The 24,056-nt window shown below is 44.7% G+C and overlaps 1 protein-coding gene across 1 annotated transcript in view; it reads right to left on the bottom strand.

Moving 5' to 3' along the window:
* LOC126187613 (uncharacterized) overlaps positions 1-14,387 on the bottom strand; it is a 200,434-nt gene extending 186,047 nt beyond the window's left edge. The window contains exon 1 of the mRNA XM_049928805.1: positions 14,242-14,387. Within this exon, the coding sequence (XP_049784762.1) occupies positions 14,242-14,358 (117 nt within the window). The 5' untranslated portion in view covers positions 14,359-14,387. The remainder of the gene's footprint in view (positions 1-14,241) is intronic.
* Between the last annotated feature and the right edge of the window lie 9,669 nt (positions 14,388-24,056).

A 24,056-nucleotide genomic window follows, 5' to 3' on the forward strand; every position in this document is an offset into this window, starting at 1 on the left:
TAGCACAAAGTTCCAAAATCATTTGCGCCAAATTAATATGCAAAAAATTTGAAAGACATTGACGCATGTTTTACCTAAACTAGAGACAAATATGTGACTGCGACTACCATTCAACGACAGCAAGAATACGCTTAAAATGCTTAACTCTCTATAATAGCTTATCTTTCTCTTAGTAGTGCGATTACAACGTTATTTTAATTGGTGAGATAGGAAGTCCGCTCCACTATATATAAATCTACCGTTCGCGTTATGCTTACTGTTAAGCGTGAAGTCGCTGTCGCAAACAGAGGCACGTGCTTCTCTCTGGTTCGCCAGGTGTGTCGCCAGCGATCTGAGGAATGTCGCCACGCACTCAGCCACTACCGAGAACACGACATATCGCGGGCGGGCTTACCCAGTGAGCTGGGGCTGACGGCACCGAATAACGGAGGGTCCGGATGTGCCATGTAAGCTTACGCTTTACGGCAAGCAAATTCATATCTTGCTCGAGTTTTCACGTGAGTGCCAGCAACAAAGCCGACGAATACTCACTTGTCCGTTTGTGGAATCTGTTGGAATCGATTCACAGAAACTGCGGTGTAAATGCACTATTTGAGAAAAACCATCTGGACACCCCTGTGTAATGCGGAATTGAGCACCAGATATCAGGACCCGCAAATATCAAAGGAGGCGAGGAGGACTGTCTTGTTAGCACAGAAGCTGTAAGGTCAGTGGCTTCGAGCGCAGGCTAGTCAATCGATGTACTCGGAGTAACAAATCCACTTGGAGGGCGGGGGGGGGGGCCTTCTGTAGCTGTCCAACCCTATAGCTGGTGAAGCCATTGTGAAGTGGATGCGAGAGGAACAACCATAGCTAAACCAAGACCAGGTAAAGCTCACGCAGTGATTGACAAGGACCGTTGTGCATCGCTGCGGATAGTTGTAAAATATCGCATGAAATAAGCGCAAGCAATCACTCGTGGGTTCCAGAAGTACCACTAAGTAGAACAGTTAGCACAATGACTGTGCGTAGACTGTTAAAAAGGGATGGGCCGGCCTCAGTGGCCGAGCGGTTCTAGGCGCTTCAGTCTGGAACTGCGCGACCGCTACGGTCGCAGGTTCGAATCCTGCCTCGGGCATGGATGTGTGTGATGTCCTTAGGTTAGTTAGGTTTAAGTAGCTCTAAGTTCTAGGGAACTGATGACCACAGATGTTTAGTCCCATAGTGCTCAGAGCCATTTGAACCATTTTGAAAAAGAATGGATTATTATGGTCAAGCAACTGCTCACAAGCCACGCATACCTATCTGTGGTAATCCATCAAGGAAAGTGGGACTACAGCCAGACAGGAAGTAATTGAATAATGTTAAAAAAACAGCGGCTGTATTTGAATCCAGCATCGTTTATTCTTTTTAACACATGCTAACAGTTTCGACACCCCATAGTGTCGAAACTGGTAGCATTTGTTAGAAAGAATAAACGACGTTGGGTTCGAATACAGCTGCTGGTTTTGTTAACATTATTCAAGTACACACTTCTGTAGTCAGTGGTAAGCGATGTTTGAGGTGCGGCAAAGAGTGACACAACTGGACAGTGAAAGGGCACTTTGGAGTAAAGGGCGATTTGGAGTTACGACTCACGCTTGTACCCTACGGCAATCCAATAGAAGTGTTTGGGTCTGGCGAATGCCTGGGGAATCTTAACCTGCCATGGTCTGCTGTGGCAACAGTGAAGTACGGAGGAAGAAGTCTTATTTTTGGACAACATGGTTGTGGAGATGAAGCAGCGATTAGAATGATTAATCAATTATTCAAAAACAGTCTTACTCGCATTTATTATTATTATACCGCCAAGCGGTTTCAACCCGACGTAGGGGTCATCTTCTGGGTGTTTACACCATTGGTCGACTGATGGTGGTGTCACTCCTGTCTATACAGGGTGTTACAAAAAGGTACGACCAAAGTTTCAGGAAACATTCCTCACACACAAGGAGAGAAAATATGTTATGTGGACATGTGTCCGGAAACGCTTACTTTCCATGTTAGAGCTCATTTTATTACTTCTCTTCAAATCACATTAATCATGGAATGGAAACACACAGCAACAGTACGTACCGGCGTGACTTCAAACACTTTGTTACAGGAAATGTTCAAAACGTCCTCCGTTAGCGAGGATACACGCATCCACCCTCCGTCGCATGGAATCCCTGATGCGCTGATGCAGCCCTGGAGAATGGCGTATTGTATCACAGCCGTCCACAATACGAGCACGAAGAGTCTCTACATTTGGTACCGTGGTTGCGTAGACAAGAGCTTTCAAATGCCCCCATAAATGAAAGTCAAGAGAGTTGAGGTCAGGAGAGCGTGGAGGCCACGAAATTGGTCCGCCTCTACCAATCCATCGGTCACCGAATCTACTGTCGAGAAGCGTACGAACACCTCAACTGAAATGTGCAGGAGCTCCATCGTGCATGAACCACATGTTGTGTCGTACTTGTAAAGACACATGTTCTAGCAGCACAGGTAGAGTATCCCGTATGAAATCATGATAACGTGCTCCATTGAGCGTAGGTGGAAGAACATGGGGCCCAATCAAGACATCACCAACAATGCCTGCCCAAACGTACACAGAAAATCTGTGTTGATGACGTGATTGCACAATTGCGTGCGGATTCTCGTCAGCTCACACATGTTGATTGTGAAAATTTACAATTTGATCACGTTGGAATGAAGACTCATCCGTAAAGAGAACATTGGCACTGAAATGAGGATTGACACATCGTTGGGTGAACCATTCGCAGAAGTGTACCCGTGGAGGCCAATCAGCTGCTGATAGTGCCTGCACACGCTGTACACGGTACGGAAACAACTGGTTCTGCCGTAGCACTCTCTATACAGTGACAGGGTCAACGTTACCTTGTACAGCAGCAACTTCTCTCACGCTACCATTAGGGTTATCGTCAACTGCACGAAGAATTGCCTCGTCCATTGCAGGTGTCCTCGTCGTTCTAGGTCTTCCCCAGCCGCGAGTCATAGGCTGGAATGTTCCGTGCTCCCTAAGACGCCGATCAATTGCTTCGAACGTCTTCCTGTCGGGACACCTTCGTTCTGGAAATCTGTCTCGATACAAACGTACCGCGCCACGGCTATTGCCCCGTACTAATCCATACATCAAATGGGCATCTGCCAACTGCGCATTTGTAAACATTGCACTGACTGCAAAACCATCTTTTCGTTATTTGTGTGTGAGGAATGTTTCCTGAAAGTTTGGCCGTACCTTTTTGTAATAACCTGTATAACAGCAGGAAACTTATGTAGACAGGAGTGACACCACCAGCTGTCGACCAATGGTGTAAACGCCCAGAAGATGACCCCTACGTCGGGTTGAACCGGTTGGCGGTATAATAATAATAAATGCGATTAAGACTGTTTTTGAATAATAGATAGTATTATGGTATGGAAGGACTGTTTTCGGCGGTCGGTGTGTGGTCTCGTTCTGCGCTTGGGAAAACGCCAATTGCAGAAGGATATGAACATATTTTTACAGCATTCTGTGCAGCGTACAGTAGAGGAATAGTTCAGAGACGATGATTGTATCAGCATGGCTGTGAACCCTGTCATAAAACGGCATCTGTGGGGCAATGGTTTGTGGACGTGAGTTAGAACGTGGACTTCCCTCCAAACCCCAGCGTTCTGTGTTTTCGACTTTTGAGGAAGGATGGACTGCCATTCTTCTACCAGACACATCAGTGATAGCATCCGCACCAGAGTTCACGACGTGATAATGGCGATTGGTTGACACACCGCATATTAATGTCAAATGGTTAAAATGGCTCTGAGCTCTATAGGACTTAAGTGCTGAGGTCATCAGTCCCCTAGAACTTAGAACTACTTAAACCTAACTAACTTAAGGACATCACACACATCCATGCCCGAGGCAGGATTCGAACATGCGGCCGCAGCGGTCACGCGGTTCCAGACTGTAGCGTCTAGAACCGTTCGGCCACTCCGGCCGGCGCATATTAATGTCCACTAGTAGTAGTCCAGATACCTTTGATCAGATAGTGAGCATCAGGACAACGCCACTAGGAATTTTAGCCTCTCGTCCTGTGGATTAATGTGGGATCTTAACAAATGCACCACCTCACTTGCTATCGAAGACAGAAAGTGAGATAAACACGTTTGTTATCCAGTTGTGGTCTGCATGAGTGCGGGTGCTAGTGGCAAAGAAACGAGACGCGGTGACATCGACCGGCGCCATGCGGCTGGACCTGACAAGAGATGCCTGGGATGCGGGCCATCGGCAGTGTGTCGTGGTGTCAGTGACGCGTTGATCAACGCCGACATCTGTAAGTGGGAGGGTCATGGGCTCGCCGCTTGAGTCAGCTGACGACGTCACGCGAGACGCAACTGCGTGCTGATTCATTCATTCGCTGCTCGACCTCCCAGACGACACCGCCTCCTCTGACTGCGCCCACGCGGGAAAGTCGCTAAGTCGCATTCCCGCATAAAATACGCTTCCGGGGGAAAAGCTATCCTCAAGAATGTCTTCTTCATAAGAACGACGCCATCAGACGAAACATTCTTCATTTTGATTCAAGGGCGGTGATATTTCAGACCCACACTCATATTGTGAACCACTTCTGGCTAAATATTAAAGCACTTGTACCGTGTGTTTCAATCGTTTTTCCCTAAATTTTAAGTATAGAGAACAATTAAATGAAAACCGAACACCCGCTACAACGGGACCAGGGAATGGTTCCATTCGAAAATAGTCACTACAGGCATTAATACATTTATTCCACTGCGAGACGAGACGATCATATGGGATTGGTTCCCAAGTATGTGAGTGGCTCGAAGACTTCTTAAGTAATTGAACCCAGTACGTTGTCCTCGATGGTGGGTGTTCATCGGAGGTGAGGGTATCATGTGGAGTTCCCCAGTGATAGGTCCGCTGTTGTTTCCTATCTACATAAATGATCTTTTGGATAGGGTGGATAGCAATGTGCGGCTGTTTGCTGATGATGCTGTGGTGTACGGGAAGGTGTCGTCGTTGAGCGACTGCAGGAGGATACAAGATGACTTGGACAGCATTTGTGATTGGTGTAAAGAATGGCAGGTAACTCTAAATATAGATAAATGTAAATTAAAGCAGATGAATAGGAAAAAGAATCCCGTAATGTTTGAATACTCCATTAGTAGTGTAGCGCTTGACACAGTCACGTCGATTAAATATTTGGGCGTAACATTGCAGAGTGATACGAGGTGGGACAAGCATGTAATGGCAGTTGTGGGGAAGGTGGATAGTCGTCTTCGGTTCATTGGTAGAATTTTGGAAAGATGTGGTTCATCTGTAAAGGAGACCGCTTATAAAACACTAATACGACCTATTCTTGAGTACTGCTCGAGCGTTTGGGATCACTATCAAGTCGGATTGAGGGAGGACATAGAAGCAATTTAGAGGCGGGCTGCTAGATTTGTTACTGGTAGGTTTGATCAACACGCGAGTGTTACGGAAATGCTTCAGGAACTCGTGTGGGAGTCCCTAGAGGAAAGGAGGCTTTCTTTTCGTGAATCGCTACTGAGGAAATTTAGAGAACCAGCATTTGAGGCTAACTACAGTACAATTTTACTGCCGCCAACTTACATTTCGCGGAAAGATCACAAAGATAAGATAATAGAGATTAGGGCTCGTACAGAGGCATATAGGCAGTCATTTTTCCCTCGTTCTGTTTGGGAGTGGGACAGGGAGAGAAGATGCTAGTTGTGGTACGAGGTACCCTCTGCCACGCACCGTATGGTGGATTGCGGAGTATGTATGTAGATGTAGATCAATTCCTGTCTCGTAGAACGCGGTCGGCCGCTGACGAATCCACAGCCGCACCCACTCTTGAACTTCCTCTCCGAAAAGAAACCAAGGTCCACGCAAGTCTATCTTCAGGTCGCCAGACATGTAAAAATCGCACGGTGAAAGTTGCGGGCTGTATGGGGGATGTTGCAGTGTTTCCCAATCAAAACGCTGAAGAGTGGCCTTCGTCCGATTGGGAGTATCGGGGTGGGCGTTATATTGCAACAGGATGATTCCGTCTGACAACATTCCTAGGCGTTTTGACTTTAGGACGCGTCGTGGTTTATGCAAACTCACTTCAGAGCGCTACGCACTGATTGTGGTTCCAAGCCCAAGGAAGTGGAAGAGAAGAAGGGACTGTGCAGTGGAAGAAAGAGATCACGACCTTACCGAAACTTATGTGAACAGCTTTGGATTTCTCTATCGGGGGGAGATGTGGGATGTGTCCACTGTTCGCTTTGCCGTTTACCCTCGGTCTGTCGGAATGCTGTCGGCGGAACCATCCTGTTCCACGATAACACCCACCCCCCACACTGTCAATCGGACAAAGGCTACGGTTCAGCGATTTGGTTGCTATTCACTGCAAACATCCCGGCTCTTTCACCGCGTGGTTTTCACATCTTTAGCAACCTGACGAAAGACGTACTTGGTCGTCGGTTTCAGTCGGACGAGGAAGAGCAAGAGCGTGTGCGGATGTGGATCCGTTAGCGGCCAACAGCGTTTTACGAAACAGAAATTTATCGTCTCTTCCCCCAGTGGGATAAAGATTTTAGCACGTGTGGCGATTACGTTGGAACGGAACCATTCCTTGTGCCCGTTGGCGGGTGTCCGGTTTTCATTTGACTGCCGCTCACACATACAATGGACCAGATATAAGATTGAGAACATCTGTTTTAAACATTTCAGCAACAAGAAGCGGTTGCAATAAATGAGCTTCAGTTATGACGGATTAGATGGTCTTTTTGCCGGTGATTGTACATGCTGAAATAATGTGAAAATCAAATGGGTGGAAAGGGACAGTAACACCAACAAACAGAAGTTCGTTAACTGTAAGAATTTGTTTGAACCGGCATTTATCAAACAAGCGAGAGCGTGTGCGTGGATTGTTTGTGTTTGGTGTGTGTTACGGTGCGCCCTTACACACATTAAAAGCCGGCCGCTGTGGCTGAGCAGTTCTAGGCGCTTCAGTCCGGAACCACGCGGCTGCTACGGTCGCAGGTTCGAATCCTGCCTCGGGCATGGATGTGTGTGATGTCTTTAGGTTAGTTAGGTTTAAGTACTTCTAAGTTTAGGGGACCTCAGATGTTAAGTCCCATAGTGCTTAGAGCCATTTGAACACAAATTAAAAGAAACGAATGAGTAAAATGTGCTCATACACGCAAAGACAGCGAGAAAGAATTTTGGAGATTTGTGCTAAAATCTTATGGGAACACTACTGAGATCATCGGTCCCTAAGCTTACACACTACTTAAACTAACTTACGCTAAGGACAACACACACACACGCACACACACACACACACACACACACACACACACACACACACACAAATATTCAAATGTTTGTGAAATCTTATGGGACTTAACTGCTAAGGTAATAAGTCCCTAAGCTTACACTCTACTTAACCTAAATTATCCTAAGTACAAACACACACACCCATGCCCGAGGGAGGACTCGAACCTCCGCCGGGATCACCTGCACAGTCCATGACTGCAGCGCCTCAGACCTCTCGGCTAATCCCGCGCGGCACAAACACACATACCCACGCCCGAGGGAGGACTCGAACTTCCGACGGGGGCAGCCGCGCAGACCGTGACAAGGCGCCTTAGAGAGCGCGGCTAGCCCGCGCAGCGAGAAAGAATTAAAGATGCTATACATGAGAATAAAACACAAGTAAAACGAGAAAGGAGCTAAAGGAATGCACAGGAAAATGTGACTGGTTGGCCACTTACTTCAAATATGGGCGAGCCAGTCACCCTGTGAACAAATTAAAATCTTCTCCCTAAACGTAAAGCCGGCCGGTGTGGCCGAGCGGTTCTAGCCGCTTCAGTCTGAAACCGCGTGACCGCTACAGTCGCAGGTTCGAATCCTGCCTCGGGCATGGATGTGTGTGATGTCCTTAGGTTAGTTAGGTTTAAGTAGTTCTAAGTTCTAGAGGACTGATGACCTCATATGTTTAGTCCCATAGTACTCAGAGCCATTTGAACCTAAACGTAAAAACGTTGGACAATTCACAAAACTTTAAAACTCTAGCCAGATTCGTTTGATTATTGTCTGAAATAGATTGCAGAACCGCCAGAAAATCCGCCGCGGACCACTGGTCGTAAAATAAAACGCTGTCCAACAAAAGGTGGCGCATAGTGATCTGCACGCTACAAGCATCATACATTGGAGGGTCCTCTCGTCGGAGTAAGAATCCACGCGTCATAGGGCTGTGACCTATGCGACGAAGAGTAAGGACCTCGTACCATCAACATTGCTGGAAGGAAGTTCGCCACGGCCGAGTTGTGGGCTTTACCACACGGCGCTTGTTGTCCGTCACTTCCAGTCGGTCGTCTTCCCATCGACGCATAACTGTACCTCAACAGCGAGGTGATAGCATGCATGGGGGTTTTCAGCACATATCTATTTTCGTTAAATTTTTGAAAACATTAAATGTTTTAATAACAGCTGTGGTGACAACAAAACCAGGCCTTGACATATTGAGAATTGAATTAATTGTTTGCCGTGCGTAAAATTTATTACGGTATCAGATGTGAGAGAGGTGACACACTTTGAAATTTAAAATTTTCCCGGCGAACTGAATCTTCGAAAAGATTACTTGATTTTGCCGGTCGTCGTAAACTTCACACCACGGTATTTCAACTGGACCCCTGCCAGTCCTCTTCAGGTGAGTCATCGAAGATTTCAGCCGTCAGTCTTCCATGGCTCACCTGAGGATGACTGGCCAGTGTCCAGTTGAAATACCGTGGAGTGACGTTTACGACGACCGGCTGCAGTCGAGAAATCTATTCGAACAGGTGACATACTCCTTAATGAAAATTAGTAATTTGACAACATTGCAGTGAAACATTAAGGGAAAAATATCGCAAATCTGTTGTTACGGACTTTAGTACAAATATTGGTTTGATGCAGACTGTTATTTTGTTTTCTGTCCGTTTCATAACTACGGCAACCTAATATGGTTACAGCAGGAAAAAAGAAAAGCAGCGAAACTGCAGCCATACAATCCTGCAATCGACCCTACTTTAGAGAATAAAACACCAAAGTTTTCTGGCACAACTTTACGGAGACAAATTGAAAGATACTGAATGAACCAAACGCGCTGATGACAGACGTTACAGAATATATCCGCCGAACACCGCGGCTGCGTATAAGCGTCGCTTTTGCACAGGAAGGAAGAGCAGTTTTCGCCAAGGATATGGCACATGCGATCTGTCGCAAACCTGAACCGTGTGCGACAAATCGAAAAGATACGGGCTCATGTGTCGGGCATCACGTGTTTTCATTTAATGGTGTATTGATTCTCCTTACTAATGACCAAATGAGATGAAACAGATCATCTTTGACAATAAAAGCGCCCATTCTGTTGTAGTGAAACTAAAAACTGCGATTTATTTAGTTGCCCATGCGACCAATCGATAGGAACTACAAACTGGGTGGAGCTCCTGAAGAGATCTCCACAAGCGACCACTGTGCTTTGAAAATAGTTGACTGCCTATAGTTTATCAAACTGAAGGTGTATTTCTCAAAACTGATACGTGAAAGACGGAAATAGCGCCAGCAACGGTGTAGCTACATACTGGAAAGAGCTAGCTGGTGAATCACGCCAATTGCAGGGAGAGCATAAACTGTTATCACGTTAGCGACTAACGCTACACTGATTCAGCGTTCTAAGAAATTAAACAACCGTACTCGATAGCTTCGGATCAAGCCGTCATTCTTGCTCTTCCTGGCTACATTCAGATCATTACGAAAACATTATTGAATTAAGCTTCTACATTGACAGTTTTGTTTCCAAGCTGCTGCATCAGATACTCACCAGATAACATACGTTGTTAAATACCCTAGTAACTATGCGGCAACATTTTCTATTAAAGTCCACGGATTCTCAAAATGTTTCAAGAGAGAAATCATTACCATCCATTTTGACCGAGGGTCTTCCAGTAGACATGGACATTAAATACATAAATTCCTTCTTACCCAAAGGCCGCATCCTCTCCTTTCGTTTGAGTTTTCTATTCGTGGTTAACAACTTCCTGCAGATCGTACCAGTTATCGGGTTAGAATCCCTGGTTTTCACAGGGAACACCTAATTCTTAACGATTGAGTAATATATCCTCTGCCTCACAGCTTCAAATGTACCACTACCTGTCTCTACTTCCCAAAATTCACAGAACCTCTCTTCTATATTGTGCTGGATTAGCACACAATGAAAAAAGAATATCAGAGGGAAATGCCGTAGCAACAAACCTAGGCATTATTTCTAAAATGAAAGCCAGGTGGATCTGAGTGACGGTCCGGTACACAGCTTTAATGTATGTGTAGCAGAATGGGCATAAAGAATTGCGAAAATAAACCTGGGGAGCCAAAACCGGCTACTTGAAAGAGGCTTACCTCCCATATACTCAGAACGAACGAGGTAGTACACGTACGTTAACAAGAACTGGCCCGAAAAGTGTTTCCAGAATCTCGTCACAACAAAACCCAAGCAGCAAAGAGATAGTTTCAATGTCTGAACAACGGACATTTTCATCATCATCGCATCTTCCGGGGCAGTGCTCTACTAGCTCTTCTGCCTTTCAATCCACCCGCTTCTATATGCGACTTCAGGAACAACTATACGTAGTGCGTAGACATGTCTTAGTAGGCTACGTCGACACTACAGAGTCAGCTGATAAGTCTCACATCCTACATCGAAAACTGCCCAAGTGTGTGTGTGTGTGTGTGTGTGTGTGTGTGTGTGTGTGTGTGCGTGCGTGTGTGGAATACCTGGTTAGACTGACAGGGGTCATAGCGTGTATGAAAGCAGAGACTGCGCTAATGGTTCCAGCAGATGTCCAACTGGAGCAAGAACTAGCACTCAGACAAAGACGCCGAACATCTTCCGGAAACTTATTAGGAAATTCCAAGAAACTATTTTCAGGACGAAAACAATATTCTTCAACACCCGACGAAGCTCTAAGGATAAAATTTGGATGATAACGTCTCGCATAGCGATTTATAACGAGTTACTATTCCCGTGCCTCACACTTGAATAGAAGGGGAAGAAGCCTTCATTTAATGTATGGGTGATCGGTGAATAAGTGCTAATTCCCTTGTCGGTCCTTAGATTTCTTCCTTACGAATTGTCAGTGGTGTTCCCCTTCGCGCCGGTTTGTTAAAGTGAAAAATGGAGAGTTGCATCGTCCTGAGGAGTCAGCGTTAAATTCTAGGAACCCTTGAAGAGCCGTTAAGTTGGTTCAAACGCTGAAGTGTGAATTCCCTAGTAATCAAGTGGAAAGATCAGAAGAAGATAACGGCTCACCACTGCCATTACGACCATATCTAGTGAACTAATGTTGTGTTCACACCAAGTTACAGGTAGAGAAACGTCGTAACTTTACCTACCAAGCCACCTGACCTGTACCTAACCTCAACGTTGCTCAGTGAAAAGGGATTCCACTAGATTCTGGTTTCTACTAAAATATACTATACAGCGGATTTCTGTTCCGATCGCACATGTGCATCTTTTGACGTGCTACCACCGCCACTATATTCGGACCTAGGTTGCACTTCATCAGGCCTCAAGCTAACAGACTGAAAGTGTAAAAATTGACTATACGTGTGATCCACGGTAACATATCTTGGAATAACGCAATACATCACCGACTACTCTTTTTATTACATCTTACGGCGTTTTTCGAAGCAAGAGGCAGAGAAAAACACTTTGCTGCAGCCATCTAGTAGTTACGAATACGGTCGCTTCTGGGATGACTGTTACAACGCACAAAATTATGTAGCCTGTATAGCAAATACAATGATTATGTCAAAGTACGAGAAGTGAAAGCGGCGAAAACCTGTATGTATACGACATAGAGTATACAGATACCGACTGTTAGTCCATTCCTGCGATTTGTGAATCGGACACACTTGCACAGAATCTTGGAGCTTAGAATTGAGTGCCAAGGCATAACAAAGGCCTATAATACCTCCTAAACGGTGAAAAGCTCGATATCTGCTGTATTACGACAGGCACTAGATGAACGGTGGTTAGCGTCCGCTACCGGCGCAGGAAGGGAGTCGGCAACAGGTAGCTTGCCCGGGGGCCGGGAAGGGCTCTGCTATTAACACACCCCACATTCCTCGCCAGCCGCCTCCAGGCACCCACAGAATAGTTAAGGCGGGAAGTCTGGTGTCAAAGGCCGACTTCTCTGAAACGAAGCCGCGGTACTTTGTCGCCGTGGTACAGACTGTTGTCGACAATTGTACTCACGTGTCTGCAGCCATCAATACAGAAGTTACGAGTATGATCGCTTCCATATTGATTGTTAAAAATAAAATCATCTTACGGAGTCAGTTATTTATTTCTAGCTCGAGGAACGCATTCTGTTAAAGTCGGCTTATTACTAGCAGTGACTTGTCAGTAGTCGGTACAGGATTTGATTCCGCAATGGATTCAGTCCTGTTCCTGCGAGAAGTGTAGCGTCGCTGCCAGCATAAAGATGAAAAGTTCAAAAATGTAGAAGGAATGTCAGTTCATCCAGCGCGGAAACAAGTAACTCCATATAACCTGCCCACATCTCGTGGTCGTGCGGTAGCGTTCTCGCTTCCCACGCCCGGGTTCCCGGGTTAGATTCCCGGCGGGGTCAGAGATTTTCTCTGCCTCGTGATGGCTGGGTGTTGTGTGCTGTCCTTAGGTTAGTTAGGTTTAAGTAGTTCTAAGTTCTTGGGGACTGATGACCATAGATGTTAAGTCCCATAGTGCTCAGAGCCATATAACCAAAGACTATCCAAGCTCGAAAATAACCTGACTTACTATTCTTGGAAAATATGAAGTGAAGTCAGAAATTAGAAAACGATGTGGACTCAGAAAATAATATTGGTTTAAAGTATGTGCTCAGGTGAAGCGACAGCTCGAAAACGGTCCTGATAATAAAAACAAATATTATATGACATCGTGGATGCGATTTGCTCAAGTCGGATAATTACGCTACACATTTTTTCGTTATTGCACAATGACTTTAAGTAAACCAATATCATAACAAATTGAAACAAGGAGAACATTAAGAATGAGGGCTGTTTCGCGATTTTAGACCTCTCTGTCTTCATGCAGGTCTCATCGGTTGCTCTTTGCATAAATTGTAAAGTTTAAGTGCTATATATTCGCTGTAACACAAGAAACAAGTACTCATACAAGGATGAAACATACCTTCTATGCGTATTATAACCGAGCAAGTTAGAAACTCCAACATCACTGGAATGGCACATTCCTGATACACATTCATTGTGCCGACCCCGTTGAAAAATGTATCCGCAAACGGCAACAACCAGGAAGATGTTGCAGGCAAGAGTAGTTGATGAGATTGCCAGCTAGCAGGCCAGCTTTCATTGTCCTTCTTGAAAGATGGTGTTGTATATTTAGCAGATTTAAAAAGACATTTGTAGAGAAACTACACCGACGTCGTATAATTTTGGAACACTGATAAAATACGTCCTTGAGTAATTTATTTGCTCGGTATGAAATTATCATTCATAACGCATCCAAATGGGCAATTTACTAATCCTTACACAGTTTAATATACTTATGAATTGTATCCATTCGTAACATCGTTACTTGGGAGGCGTGCAACAAATTTGAAAATATACAAATAAAATAGGAAATTGTGTTTCGTTTTTCCGTCTCTGTCGATCTGAGAAACATGAAATCCTAAGAATAAGTAAAATTTACCGTTTCCCTTTCCCGAAAAAAAAGTACACTGAGTCACCACCTTAGAACAGTTTACTCAAAACTTTCCGAATAGCGAAAGGAATGTGACAATACGCTAACGCTGGAAATAGCTACAAATACAAACGTTCACAAAACAGCGCCAACAATTACGCGTTATGCACACTGTATTTCCTAGCGTAAACACATGCTCTCGCTATTTGCTGGTATTCCTCAGTCATAAATACAAAATATATAGTCACAGAATTAGTAGAAATACTGTTAGTGCAAACTTGCACAGAAAAAAAAATGTTTCACCAAGAGATTTATAAAGGCCCTGCTACATAACTGTCGAAAATCCAACTAGTATTATAAAACCATCGTCGAATTTGTATCATCGTACAGATTAACAACGTTCCAACAGCCAGTCAATACATTCGACTAAGATTTCCATTTCGTGTAATTAATTATAGCATTGAAGAAACAAGCGTTAAATGTTTGTGAGAAATACCTGGCAGCATGCGGAACGCGTTGCGGTGCCTTCCTGACGCATGCGCGCTCGTTCGACGCGCGCCAGTGTTGGGGAGTCCAGCAAGAGCTGCGGCGTCTTCGGTTCCGTCACCAGCATCGCGATAGCCCGTTGCTGTCGCTACCGCGTCTGAAGCAAAACTGACTCTTGAGTGGCCACTGTTGCTCCACGCCCCACGCGCAGGCTGCGGCGCGCCGGCTGCTCGCAGCGCTCCTAGCGGATGCTCGCTCAACCTCTCTGAACGCGCCGGCACTTCCGATTGTTGGGATACGGGTATTTGCAGACACGCGAAGAAACTGCGTCTCACGAAAGCATGAATCACGCAACGGGGCTACTTCATAGATCTGATCCAGTTATTTGAATTTAACTTGAACTTCTAACAGACTACAGATAACAGTGGGAACACGATAATCACCTGTCAAATCTTAACAACTAACTTGGCCATATGGACTCGAATGGATGTTCATCTACGGAGAGGGGTACTTTTTCTTTCTCAAGTGGTTCCCAGAATAATTATTCTCAATCAGCTTCTTAAACTGTACTCTCACTGCGTAACTTACAGTGCGTTTGCTCCTCGCGCACATATTAAAAATCGATGAATAAATGTCATTGTTCTGGAGAGGCTGTATTTCTGTTCTGTGGAACAGTTACTTTCTCTAACCATTTTAAGAGGGCCTTCCAGCATGAAAAAATATTAAAAATCGTTCGTCCTTGATTTATCTAGATAATTGGTGGTATGGTTCTCCCATATCCGCTTCTAAACCCCAACACAAAAATCAATATCTCACGATAGTCCACATAACGCACTTAAAGGCTTTATGTACAAGTGACGAGCACAACTTTCTCTTGCCTCTTGTGGTCCACGATATGTTAAGAGGGAGAACATCCAACCGCATAATTACAATTAATGCTAAGTCATAGATGTGTCAGCAAGTATCCCGCAAAACTGAGTAACCTTTGCTTTTTCCTCGGATTAGGTTCCTTCTGAAATGTTTCTGATATACGTTCAGATGTGCTAACAAAACTAACGGGGTTCCATTTAAAAAAACGTAGGTTCGTGTTAAAAAACATACTTCCGTGCATTTTTTTATGGTTTGTATGAACCAATTACACTAGCCCCTCTCCTCACGTTCGGTCTGTGGAATCGGTTCGTCAATATTTGATGTGGTTTACGAAATATATCCAGCGGTAACGTTAGGTGACTCACCCTGTATATTCGCTCGGCTTATTACACTCCTGCCACTTCCTTGTTATTCATGATTCGGTCAGGTTACCTTTTTCCAGGCAACGACAGTGACTCGAGTTCTTGAATTCTTGGTACGTTATGGAATATTCTCTGTTATGTGTTGTGAAACTAATTGGAAATTTGTGGTAAGTTTCTATGGAACCAAACTGCTGAGGTCATCGGTCTCTAGGCTTACACTCTAATTAATCTAACTTAAACTAACTTGCGGTAAGGACAATACACACACCCATGACCGAGGAAGATCTCGAACCTCCGACGGGGGCGCGAACAGTGGCAAGGTGCCATTAGACCGCGCGGCTACCCATCTCCGCGGAAAGTAATTCATCCTATTGTTATCGAATGTATTCCGCTAATGATCTAGTGTGTTTTTTTTTCTTAAAATAAATTTCAAATTTTCCTATATACGTGTAAAAAAAATTGGCTAGGTAGTAGCAGGACTGGGTATTCCGCATAAACTTAATTATGTCTACAGACACTTCATTCACCCCGGGAATCGAGGATACCGACGATTTTTGCCTGTTATCGGCATTGATACTGGCAAGACATCAGTCCCAGGGATTCTAAGACTTTCGAGAATGTTTGAGTCGGGTAACAGATGATGGAAGAAATATTTATTTCCTTGAGATATAATTAAACATTAACAATTTTCGGATTTTTTTCCTTTGGTTATAGTGTAAGACCTTGTTTGTCGCCAAATCTCCTGATTCTAGGTGCACGGGGAGTAACCCGTAGGTTTTGATGAGTGAATTTGCGAGTGTCAAAATGTGTGACATAAATCGCCTTATCTTCTGAATGCATTGACTTAGAAGCTTACATTTATTACACTGCGAAACGTCTATAGACCTTAGTATGACATCAGTTGAAATTGATATGTGTGCCCGTTCCAGAGAAAAAGGGGGCGTAACAAAAGGACGAACCGACAGACAGACGAACAAAAAAGGTGATCCTATAAGTGTTCCATTTTTACCGACTGATGTACGCGTCCCTAAAAGTATAAACAATTATGCGTCTGTTATTTTATTTTATGGAGCTTAGGTACAGTTTTTGTGAAACATTGGAACTACAATTTTTCAGCTAAATCCAAACAGCGTTTGAAAATTGTAGGATTTCGTAATCTATGAAATACTTTCCTTCCATTGTTGTTCGTAAATACTTCCTCTGTATCTTTTCATAATTTTCCTTCTCAAGTGATAAGTGGACTTCAGTTTCATGTTAAAGAACATCATTTAGTTACAGAATAGGAAAAGACTATATTTCAAATTTCATACCGCACAGTTTCTCCAGTAATTAGGACAAGTCGTAGAACTCTACTTTTAGTTTTCTTCGAGTACGCTAGAGCACAATGTAATCTGGAAATCTCCCTGACAATTATTTAACGTAAAATACCACCTATCGTCTTAACTATTCATTTTGCTTATACAATACCGCCATAGGATTCAAGAACACCAAGGGCAGTGAAGCAAGGTAGCCTTGCTACAGTATTCATCGCTCTTCACAGATCGAAGTGTCATTCACAGCAGTTTGCTTCTAATAGTAATTGTATGTTGTTCTCGGCATTTCAGATTCTCAGCATACATTGCGTAACACCGAGTAGTTCTGTGGCAATTTATTTCACTTCCATATATTCCTGAGATTATTTTGCTGTCGTTCTTTAGCACGTATGATGGTCTTTCCTGTGTGGCACATTTCTCAGTACTGAGGTAACAACAAAGCATATACGGAAATAAGTTTAGCATATCTTGAAAGAAAGGACAAAATAGATTGAAAACGATTACGAAAATTAGTGTTGATGTAACTTCTTTCTAAAATCTTATTCATTACTATCACAAAACACTTAGCGAAAATTTACGTAAACTTAGTTGTATGGTACGTGAAGAAGAAATGAATGAATTTTTCTCGACACTTCTACTTATTTTAATGGAAGTAACTGTGAGGGAACCAAGCAATGGTTCAGAATGTTCAGTCTCTCAGATTGTAGAGAGAAGTTAGACGCCGAGCCACTGTGCAACTTGAGGAGTGTGTTACTGATAAGATCAGGAACTCGTTAGCCTGGTAATGGTCTCTAATGTCACAAAGTTACCGAACAGAAAATTTGTTGTCTGCGTAATATCAAATAATTGTAGCGTACGTATTAAGTTCTGCAGTTGTAATATTCAAAGTATCACATATATACCTGTGGAAACTAAGAGTACTTTCTTCAATCAACGGTGAGGAAATCTCATATAATAAATATATAATGGGAGATGCTACATGCCTCTGATTTTCAAACTGTGCTCAAATTTTAAACAGGTGCAAATTACAAAGATGTGTAATGGAACACATAGGTAATCCCACTATCGGCCAACTCAGAAGGCAGTGTAGTCAATACAGCGCAGATGTTTCTCTAAGGAAACAGTACAGGCTGGTGCTAATAAAAGTGGCCAGAGAACAAAGTTCCAGGGTACAAAGAAACACAGCAGAGGGAAGGAAATGAAGTACTAAACTGACTGTATCAAGTGTTGAAAGTGACTACCATTCAACTCTTGGCACTTTTGGGCCCTGGTCAGCAAGCTGCGGATCGGAGCTGGACTACTGGAATATTTCGAATGAGATTGCAGACTATGAGGGTTGTTGCGATACACCTTAGAACTGAGAGTCACCCACACAAAGTAATGGCACACTGCAGATTGGATGACCTGGGTGGCCAGCGAGGGGGTCGAATAGATTGACCTCTGCTAACAATTCTGCCAGGCGTGAAGATTGTGTAAGTATGCTCCAAGGCTCGGCCGGCTGTATGGACAGCTGCTCCGTCCTGTTGTAAATAACTGTAGGTCATTTCTTCCTCCGTTAATGCAGCCACAAATAGTTTCAAAGTTTTGGCAATACAACGCGCCGAAGTCTGGGCCACTAATTTGCCCCACCCTGTAAAATGAAAGTGATGGCTTTGGTAGTCAAGTATTTGTTCTCAAAATAATGCGAAGAAATCTCTAATCTTCTGTCATATCTCAGTTTCATCCAATCAACGTGCGATGGGCAAACGTCCTAACACTACATGCAATATGTAAGTAATATCCCCTCCGTGATCCACGGAGCGCCTTTCTCCGTAAGTGGTTTTCAGAGTAGTGACCGTATCACTCGGCACAAGGATATCCGTTGCAGCAGGCGGACTCCGCAGAAGAGATTACTGATGATAACGCTTTCAGAACGGAATATTCTACATTGACGTATACTCTGCATGTCAAGGAGTAGAGCACGAAAGATACTTCGCACTACATATGGGACAAGGAGTAAGAGTTCGTAAGGTTCTTATGCGCAACACACGATGGTAATAGGTCTTACAGTCTGTGGCGAGGACATCGATTTAAGTGAATAGTATTTCGAGCCAAATCCTCGTCAGCTGCCTTTCTGCAATGAAACTAATTTCTCCAATGACATTATACATAGAAAACAACGATTTCATCACCGACGTCTTCTAGATATTAGACTGTAATTTTCCTTCTCGAAGTCGAAGTTTCCTACGTTTACCTAGCAGTCATTCGATTAGGAAAATCGAGCCATCAAAGAAAGGATAACGTAATGTCGACACTATGGACGTAAAAGACGGAGCGCAAAGGCAATCGAGGTATGGCGAAGAAATGAACTGAGCAAAACATATGTAAATAAAAAAATAAATTAAAAACGACTCACAGGTGACTGAAATTTTTTGCAGAAAATTCAGAATCGATGATCAACCAGGATTTAATCATGATCTTCCTATAAGGCTTACAACCACATATTTTTTAAGTTTTTAATGTAAAGTCACGACTTAATTTTTGACTTATCTTCAGTTTACGTGGCATAATTATTTACGTTGACTGCATTTTGAATGCTTCAGATGCCCTGTGTGGAATAATAATTTCTTTGCCTACTAAGTTTTTTCAGTTGTATTAACTTCCTGTATTTTCGTATTGAAAGTGTTATTATTAGAGTTAGATATTCAACTTGGAAAAATGTAGATGCTGAATTACTTATTATTTTACACAGGGCAGCAACAGCAGCATCGAAAATGCGATTGACCTGAACATTATGATAACATATAGACAAGGTGTCTCTCCTATGAGTCGTCAGGCAATTTTCTTTGGTGCTTCAGCAGATATCTGCAGTTGTGTAGCTGGAGTCAGCCCAAACAGTGTTCATCACGTCTTTTATGTGAGTCCCAAAATCGATGGAAAGCGTCGGTTTGGTTCCTGTTACAGACAAAATGATTTCTGAAGCGGAATTTTACGTGCCCATTCGATGGATGCGATCCGAGATTAGTTTGGTGCGATGATCGTTTCATCGATATGTATTAACAGGGACAGCAGACGTCGATGCTCTCCAACAGCGACACAACTGACTGCTGCAACCAACCATGTAGCACTACCGACAAGGGAACCTCCCCGTCGCACTCCCCTCAGATTTAGTGATAAGACGTCCCGGTCAAAAACTGAACAAGGATCAAGCAAGAAAACAAGAACAAGATGTACTGATCTATGAAAAAAAGCAATGTGGAAACAGTGAGCGGTTTAAACTTAAGTACTTCAAGGTTGGGTGCTAACCTGTGGTTAAGTGGTCTGGTATTTTCTGCGTCAAATTTTGGCTCTCTTTTTACGGATGTCGCCCTCTTATGTCGATTCCGGTATTCTCCTCTATCCGGACGCTGTTTATTACCCGAGGACGAAACACTACGCTGTCACGTGGATCAGAGGTCACGCGATTCATTATTTATTTGGAGGTGGTATCATAGAAATAATTGATTTTTGGAATTGCTTAAACGACTGTCGCTGTGCTGTTGTGAAGAACCCTAAGTACAGTCATTACTTTTCAAACTTATTGCGGAGCATCACCGACCATCCGCCACGCTGGATTATTCATCGCAGGAGATAAATTTGATACATTCACACAAGGAGATGAACAGATAATGTACCCTCACGACATTACAAGAAGACATGCTACGAAATTGGGGAGGCGGCGTCTGTGGAGTTTCGACGCCGCATGTGCGTGTTACAGAAGTGTAGCTTTGTGTTTATTCTTCTTTCTTTTAGAGACAAGTCATGGAAAACGCGGATTATTTTTTATCAATAAATAAATGAATATTCTCCTGTGGCCATTCACCCCTTCCATATGTTCCTGAGCCGGCCGGAATGGCCGAGCCGTTCTAGGCGCTACGGTCTGGAACCGCGCGACCGCTACGTCGCAGGTTCGAATCCTACCTCGGGCATGGATGTGTGTGATCTCCTTAGGTTAGTTAGGTATAAGTAGTTCTAAGTCTATGGGACTGATGAACTCAGATGTTACGTCCCATAGTGCTCAGAACCATATGTTCCTGTTTGGCGACTTAGGCATCGTGGACAGCCCTCGAACAATGACCCTGCCCACTTTGCCCCCGACAGCATTCCTTACTTCCTAGACCCTATAAAAAAAAGAGCGGTTAAGGAGTAAAAAGCCTGCGATGCGGGGGAACCGGATTCGAAACTCCATCGAGCCACTTTTATTTTTTATTTTTTTCACAACATTGTGAAATGTCCGGTCATAGAAATTTTGTTCTCTTTCTGTAGTCTTGCCAGTTGTCATAATATACATTCCTGGAAATTGAAATAAGAACACCGTGAATTCATTGTCCCAGGAAGGGGAAACTTTATTGACACATTCCTGGGGTCAGATACATCACATGATCACACTGACAGAACCACAGGCACATAGACACAGGCAACAGAGCATGCACAATGTCGGCACTAGTACAGTGTATATCCACCTTTCGCAGCAATGCAGGCTGCTATTCTCCCATGGAGACGATCGTAGAGATGCTGGATGTAGTCCTGTGGAACGGCTTGCCATGCCATTTCCACCTGGCACCTCAGTTGGACCAGCGTTCGTGCTGGACGTGCAGACCGCGTGAGACGACGCTTCATCCAGGCCCAAACATGCTCAATGGGGGACAGATCCGGAGATCTTGCTGGCCAGGGTAGTTGACTTACACCTTCTAGAGCACATTGGGTGGCACGGGATACATGCGGACGTGCAATGTCCTGTTGGAACAGCAAGTTCCCTTGCCGGTCTAGGAATGGTAGAACGATGGGTTCGATGACGGTTTGGATGTACCGTGCACTATTCAGTGTCCCCTCGACGATCACCAGTGGTGTACGGCCAGTGTAGGAGATCGCTCCCCACACCATGATGCCGGGTGTTGGCCCTGTGTGCCTCGGTCGTATGCAGTCCTGATTGTGGCGCTCACCTGCACGGCGCCAAACACGCATACGACCATCATTGGCACCAAGGCAGAAGCGACTCTCATCGCTGAAGACGACACGTCTCCATTCGTCCCTCCATTCACGCCTGTCGCGACACCACTGGAGGCGGGCTGCACGATGTTGGGGCGTGAGCGGAAGACGGCCTAACGGTGTGCGGGACCGTAGCCCAGCTTCATGGAGACGGTTGCGAATGGTCCTCGCCGATACCCCAGGAGCAACAGTGTCCCTAATTTGCCGGGAAGTGGCGGTGCGGTCCCCTACGGCACTGCGTAGGATCCTACGGTCTTGGCGTGCATCCGTGCGTCGCTGCGGTCCGGTCCCAGGTCGACGGGCACGTGCACCTTCCGCCGACCACTGGCGACAACATCGATGTACTGTGGAGACCTCACGCCCCACGTGTTGAGCAATTCGGCGGTACGTCCACCCGGCCTCCCGCATGCCCACTATACGCCCTCGCTCAAAGTCCGTCAACTGCACATACGGTTCACGTCCACGCTGTCGCGGCATGCTACCAGTGTTAAAGACTGCGATGGAGCTCCATATGCCACGGCAAACTGGCTGACACTGACGGCGGCGGTGCACAAATGCTGCGCAGCTAGCGCCATTCGACGGCCAACACCGCGGTTCCTGGTGTGTCCGCTGTGCCGTGCGTGTGATCATTGCTTGTACAGCCCTCTCGCAGTGTCCGGAGCAAGTATGGTGGGTCTGACACACCGGTGTTAATGTGTTCTTTTTTCCATTTCCAGGAGTGTACATTGCTTACAGAATATAAGTCATGTGGTAAGGATACATTACCGTTTCAAGTAAATGTGATGACTGGTGAGAGCAGGCGAGATACCACATAGACGCCTCACAGAAACGAAAACAACAAATTAACAGATGTGAACTATGTTACAACCGAGGAATTCAAGAGTCAAAAGTTCCAGAACGGAACGCAACTTCAAAAACGTTAAAAACATACGTTCTGACATAGCACATGGGAACTGTGTGATAGTGAAACTGTTGCGTTCATTGCAGCTTATGCGACAGACTACTATGTTTTCATCATTTCCGTGGAAGTGATCACATTCACATTCATACATACACTTAAATCGGGCAAGGAGGCATGTCTGACTCATTCATCGTAGGTCCTATCATGTAACACACGTACTGTCACTAATGCCGAGTATGACACACCAGGCCGTTGTGGCCCAGCGATTCTAGGCGCTTCAGTCCGGAACCGCACTGCTGCTACGGTCGCAAGTTCGAATCTTGCCTCGGGCATGGACGTGTGTGATGTCCTTAGGTGAGTTAGGTTTAAATTGTTCTAAGGCTAGGGGCTGTTGACCTCAGATCTTAAAGTCCCATAGTGGTCAGAGCCATTTGAACCATTTGAATGACACACCAGAAGTGTTTTATGGTGGATGACTCGATTGAATTGTCACCGTATCATCAAAAGTTTGCAGTTCCCATTCACCAAAGCTAATTGTTTTCGGCTAATAATAGAGTAGTTGTGCAGAATCAACTTTCATAATAGATCCCTTCCTTACTTCCGTACACCTCGCTGTTGTAAACGGCCGGCCGAAGTGGTCGTGCGGTTCTAGGCGCTACAGTCTGGAACCGAGCGACCGCTACGGTCGTAGGTTCGAATCCTGCCTCGGGCATGGATGTGTGTAATGTCCTTAGGTTAGTTAGGTTTAATTAGCTCTAAGTTCTAGGCGACTGATGACCTCAGAACAGGCGCTACAGTCTGGAACCGAGCGACCGCTACGGTCGTAGGTTCGAATCCTGCCTCGGGCATGGATGTGTGTAATGTCCTTAGGTTAGTTAGGTTTAATTAGCTCTAAGTTCTAGGCGACTGATGACCTCAGAAGTTAAGTCGCTCAGAGCCATTTGAACCATTTTTTGTTGTAAACTGGCGTTACACCACAACACAGACACAAATTTGAATACAGCGAACAGCGAAAAAAAATCGTTATAATAAATTTAAAAAAAAAGACACGAGGGAGTTGTGAACATAGTTCGGCCACCTTAGAGGCCAACGCCGTGACCTCTTAACCACGACGACGGTGCTTGTGCTGTACTCTCAATGTTTCACTTGTTAAACTTGGAACGTTCACTGCTTCTATTTTGCTTTTCTTCATTCTTCAGTACGCGTTCTCCCCGTTTTTATGCTTTGACGGGCCCTCTTACCATTAAGTCTGAGGGGAAGCTATAGGCAGTTTCCCTTGTGAGTCTCTCTTCGTGTTTTGCCGTCTCTCTTCATACACATCGATAGTACGAATATCGGACGAGACTAATTTGGGAGCGCTCCATACAAAGTG

The sequence above is a fragment of the Schistocerca cancellata genome, chromosome 5, assembly GCF_023864275.1.
Source record: "Schistocerca cancellata isolate TAMUIC-IGC-003103 chromosome 5, iqSchCanc2.1, whole genome shotgun sequence".
Taxonomy (NCBI): Eukaryota; Metazoa; Arthropoda; class Insecta; order Orthoptera; family Acrididae; genus Schistocerca; species Schistocerca cancellata.